The sequence below is a fragment of the Theobroma cacao genome, chromosome 7 (assembly GCF_000208745.1).
Source record: "Theobroma cacao cultivar B97-61/B2 chromosome 7, Criollo_cocoa_genome_V2, whole genome shotgun sequence".
In the NCBI taxonomy this organism is placed as follows: domain Eukaryota; kingdom Viridiplantae; phylum Streptophyta; class Magnoliopsida; order Malvales; family Malvaceae; genus Theobroma; species Theobroma cacao.
The window spans coordinates 14734617-14739955 of record NC_030856.1 but is presented as its reverse complement, the minus strand read 5'-3'; the positions used below and the strand labels follow the sequence as shown (position 1 = coordinate 14739955).

The 5339-nt window shown below is 34.8% G+C and overlaps 1 protein-coding gene across 1 annotated transcript; it reads left to right on the top strand.

Annotated features, from left to right (window-relative positions):
• LOC18594860 lies at nucleotides 2683-4669 on the top strand. The gene is made up of 2 exons (XM_018124097.1): nucleotides 2683-2921; nucleotides 2998-4669. The coding sequence occupies exons 1-2, from the start codon at nucleotides 2810-2812 to the stop codon at nucleotides 4551-4553; spliced, it is 1668 nt and encodes a 555-aa protein (XP_017979586.1). The 5' UTR covers nucleotides 2683-2809; the 3' UTR covers nucleotides 4554-4669.

Here is a 5339-nt window from a genome sequence, read left to right as displayed (position 1 = left end):
TCAACTTCCAATGCATTTTGATTTGATGTGGGCCCACGTGTCGCTATAAAAGTAATGTTATGCTTTGGATATTTGCTTTATAGTATATATGAATATAATTAACTTTTACGTTATAAGAATTATTTACCGATAGCTTTATAAAAATTATTTTACAAGAAAATAGTTTATTTTATTGAATATTTTTATTATATTCAAATGGTCAAATTTTCACTTCAAATGAACGTTTTAGATACTTAATTTGTTTTTAAATCACTAAATATATATTTTTTGCTTACCTACTGTATTTTTAGCAAGTTTTGAGATTTTTGACAAAAAATGACGAAAATGCCCCTGTGAGCTAGAAAACAATATGTTATGTTCTGATTTGAAAATGACTCGTAATCCTTCGAATTACGATATTTGATAACTATTGCTCACCGGGGAAGTGAGAAAGCTGATACGAGAGCCTTGCGAGGTTTCGATCGGCATTCGAGGTGAAGAATGTCTGTCGAGGCTTCGCGACGGTTGTCATGGGCTCGATGGGGAGTTTCGGGTCGTGACATAGGTCGAGGTGTCCACGTCGTTTTGTTTCCTTGTTTCCTTAGTACTTTACATCACTAAGATGTATGCCTTAGACCATATATGTATATTTTAATTAGTAAAGCCATCATGAGTGGCAATAGTTAATGTTATTTCGGGCTAATATAAATGCAGTTTTTGATTGTTATAACTTACTATTAAAGTACTTAAGGGTTGAGATTATGAGATGTAAATGTAAGAATAGTTGACGGGATGATGAGCAGGATTATATAAATAGGCTTGCTTGGGCTTAGCGGACTATGTCCATTGAGTCCATGCGCCGGTAGTGGCTCGAAAATCGGGTCGTGACATAATTAACTAAATTGTTTAATTAAATCATCGGGCCTAATTAATTAAATTATTTAATTAAGTCATTGGGCCTAATTGATTAAATTTGTTTAATTAAGTCATTGGGCCTAGTTGATTAAAATTGTTTAATTAAAGTGTTGGGCTTAATTAATTAAATTGTTTAATTAAGTTATTGGACCTAATTGATTAAATTAAACAATCAAGTTAATTGGGTTTCTAAAGGACTTAATTAGATTGTTTATTCAAATTATTGGATTAATTGGCAATTACAAAATATTTTTGTAATTAGGGTTTAAAATTAATCCAAGATATAAATACCTTGCTATAGCCTTCAAACAAAAAAGAGTGGAAAACGGCTGAAAAAAAAAGAGAGTGAACGCACATTAGAAATTCTTTTGTCTTGCCATTCCTTTTGTGAGGAAAAAAAATAGTTTTTCATTCATTTTTTTTGTGTGTTCAGCCTCACAATTTTGTGTGGATTATGAGTTTATGAAACTCATCTTTGCTAGCACATTATCAAGGCATAGCACTCCCAATCCATAAAGAAGGATTTTCTTATTCATTAGTGTGGATCACCATTGGAGGCTGCATAAGGATTCCTTAGACAGCTTTGGTTTGCAACAATTGTGCTCAGGTGGTTGAGCTTTTGAAAGTTGATTTGGTGGTTTAACAAAGGATTCATCAACCTTTGTTATTTAGGTAAAATGATATGATCATATACTTTTATTTTAATTTAATTCTGTACTCGATTTGGCATGAAAGAGGTTCCAGGAAGGTAAGGTGTAAATTTAATTTTTAAATTTATTTTCGTTTTGTTTTATTTGTATATGATGCATGATCGGCCCTCACCCAACAAATAAGTTATGAGAGAAGACATTACAAGGATTTTTCATCCAAGAGGCAAAAGAATAAAGGAGGCCGCATCCAAATTTTTTAAGGGATCTAGGAATACAAAAGGATGACTACACCTAAGTTAAATTTCACGTAATATAAGATGTAATGATTAGTTTAAATAATTTTCAACAATAAGCATCTGTCGTTATCAATGATCTAATTATTTTACTACATAATTCAAAATTCAATTTAATGTTAAATTTCGCTTACATTCTTATAGTTTCAACTTTTCTCTAAATAAATCTATGATTGTTTCTAATTAGTATCTTATTGATAAAGTTCCATTGCTAATTAATTTCACCTAATAAATTATTAGAATACCTTTAATTTAGAAGGTATCTTATATGTTCACATTTAAAGACATTTTTATATTTTATCACACAATTAAAGATAATTTTTATAATTTATTAGATAAAATTAACGATGTAATTTTTTATGAGACCTGAACTTAATCACATAGCGTCAATTGAGAAAAAAATACAGATAAAAAAAAAAAACTATAGAAAAATGCACTTTGACGTTAGATGTTGCAATTTGATTTAAATGAGGACCCTATGCTTACCGTCTCCTATGTCCTATCCTTACTCCATCTTAAAAACATTTGTCCTTGGTTGCAGTTTGGATGTCCCTTTCGCTAACGTTTTGCTTTTGGAAGCAAGAAACTTAAATATCTTCAAGTCTTGTGTTTGGAGCAGGCTTTTGAAAAACCAGCGCTAGTGGACGGCCTCCTAAGAGTCTGTTTTTGTATGTAACATCAGCAGCTAGCTTGATGCTACAAGAAAAGCAAACCAATCAGAACCAAAGAAAAGAAGCTTGGTGTAGAAGAGAGGTTGAACAATGTCCAAAAGCATGTTAAAACCCAATTGGGTTTCTTGCACGTCACATCCGTTGGCCTGCCCCCGTGTGTTCTTTTTAGCCGCATGGCTTCAAATTCCTTTCCCATCTTGCACAAAACAGAATATGCTTGCCAGCTTTAATCTTCTTGGAAGTTTCACTCTCTTTTGTTACATATATCTCATTATTCAATCTATTCTTGAAAAAGATCGTAATGGGGAATTGTTGCACAGTCCCTTCAGCAAGAGATGTCTCCAAAGGAAAAAGGGCTTTGCCAATCGAAACCGCCTTCAGGCTTCCCTCTCCATTACCGGCATGGCCAGCAGGTACCTCTATTTGATCTCTGACAAGAAAATCATATTTTTCTTGACTGTTTGATTGACTTCATGAATTACTACACAGGTGAAGGCTTTGCAAGTGGAGCTATTGATCTTGGTGGAATGCATGTATGCCAGGTATCATCTTTTACGAAAGTTTGGGCCACTCATGAAGGGGGGCCAGACAATCTTGGGGCTACATTTTTTGAACCATCATCAATACCAGAGGGATACTACATGCTGGGCTGCTATGCCCAACCCAACAATGGGTTGCTTTTCGGGTGGGTTCTTGCAGCAAAAGATGACACAGGTGGGGCTTTGTTAAAACAGCCAATCGATTACACCCTTGTTTGGAGTAGTGAGTCTTTGAAAATCAAGCAAGATGGGAATGGTTACATTTGGTTGCCCATTGCCCCTGACGGCTACCAGGCTGTGGGCCATGTTGTCACGAACACTCAAGACAAGCCTTCCCTGGAGAAAGTACGTTGCGTTCGATCTGATTTTACCGATCGAAGCGAGAATGATGCACGGATATGGGGACCGGACAAGGGAATCGATACAAAAGAATTCAACGTCTTCGGTTCAAGGCCCGTCAATGGAGGATCTCAATACATGGGTGTTTCCGTGGGTACATTCGTTGCTCAAAATCCTAATGCTGGCTCCACTGCACCTCTAGCATGCTTGAAAAATGTCAAATCTAATTTATCTTGCATGCCTAATCTACGCCAAATTGAGACATTATTTCAGGCTTACTCTCCTTGGATTTATTTTCACCCCGATGAAGTCTACCTCCCATTATCGGTCAATTGGTTTTTTGTCAATGGGGCATTACTGTACACAAAGGGAGAAGAGTCGAAACCAGTTTCAATACAACCAACGGGTTCAAACCTTCCCCAAGGCGGTTCAAACGATGATAACTATTGGTTGGATCTTCCCATGGACGAAGCAACCAAGGAGAGAGTAAAGAAAGGAGATTTGAAAAAGTCTCAAGTTTATTTGCATGTAAAACCTATGTTGGGGGCAACCTATACGGACATAGCGATATGGGTGTTTTACCCCTTTAATGGACCAGCAAGGGCTAAAGTAGAATTCATCAACATCTCGTTAGGAAGGATTGGTGAACATGTTGGAGACTGGGAGCATGTGACTTTGAGGGTCAGCAACTTTAATGGAGAATTACACAGTATGTATTTCTCAGAACATAGTGGGGGTTCATGGCTGAATGCATCACAACTTGAGTTTCAAGGTGGGAATAAGCCTTGTACCTATGCATCCTTAAATGGCCATGCCATGTATTCAAAACCTGGCCTAGTTTTGCAAGGAAGTGGAGGGATAGGAATTAGGAATGACACAGCCAAGAGTAAGATGCTTTTAGATACTGGCCTCCAATTTTCATTAGTTGCAGCTGAGTATTTGGGTTCTACTCTTACTGAGCCACCTTGGCTAAACTATTTCAGAGAATGGGGTCCCAAGATTAGTTATGACTTGGAGGATGAGATCAAGAAGGTGGAAAAATTATTGCCTGGGAAGCTTAAATCTGCTTTTGAGAAATTTATAAAAGGCCTACCCAATGAAGTGCTAGGGCAAGAAGGGCCTACAGGTCCTAAGATGAAAGGGAACTGGACTGGAGACGAGGTTTAAATTGTTATGAAATACAAGCAAAAAATCATGCTTCTTTATTCAACTCGACTACGTGGATCTATATATGAAAGGCTCTCCCTTATCAATTAATATAATTCATGGCAGATTGGTTTTAATGTTTGTTTTGCCCAATTTTATGTTATTAGTATCAACAAATGACTTGGACTTAGTACGGTTATTGTTTGTTAGCTCTTTATTTTAGATTTTTAGTCAAAATTTTTACATCATGTAATTAAACATTTAACTCAACATGTACCTCTGTTTTTAAAAAGTTTAATGCAAATCTCTATTTCTTTAAATAAAAATAAAATAAAATTAGAAAAGTTGTGAACTAATTTTCTTCTACATTTTTCAATTGAATACATTTATATATATAACAACATTGTTGTCCTCATTGCAGATTTTTTTGATATATTTTTGTATATTCTTGCCATCATGTAAGTGTTATTATGAATTACGTTTCTAGTAATGAAAAAAACGTTGTTGTGTTTGTTATCTTATTACACTTTTGCTTGTAATTAAGTTTTGCGCCTCTAAAACTTTGCCCTTAATGAATATATATTGGGTGAGAAAAAGTACACAATGATCGTGTAGTTTTTTTTTGTATGTGATCTTCAATGGTACCCTTTCTTTCATTTTTATTGTCTATATTTGATTTTTATGGAGTTTAAAAAAATGATTTTGGTGTATTTTATATTTTTATAAAATTGATTTTCATGATTTTCAATAGGAATAGGAAAAAACGAGGAAATTAGTTTTTAAATATAAATTGTAAGAATAATAGGT

Bases quoted from the DNA above. Each gene is read 5' to 3' on its own strand.
- LOC18594860 (XM_018124097.1), top strand. From the start codon at position 2,810: ATGGGGAATTGTTGCACAGTCCCTTCAGCAAGAGATGTCTCCAAAGGA. The intron at 2,922-2,997 runs GTACCTCTATTT...ATTACTACACAG, and splicing joins ATTACCGGCATGGCCAGCAG to GTGAAGGCTTTGCAAGTGGA.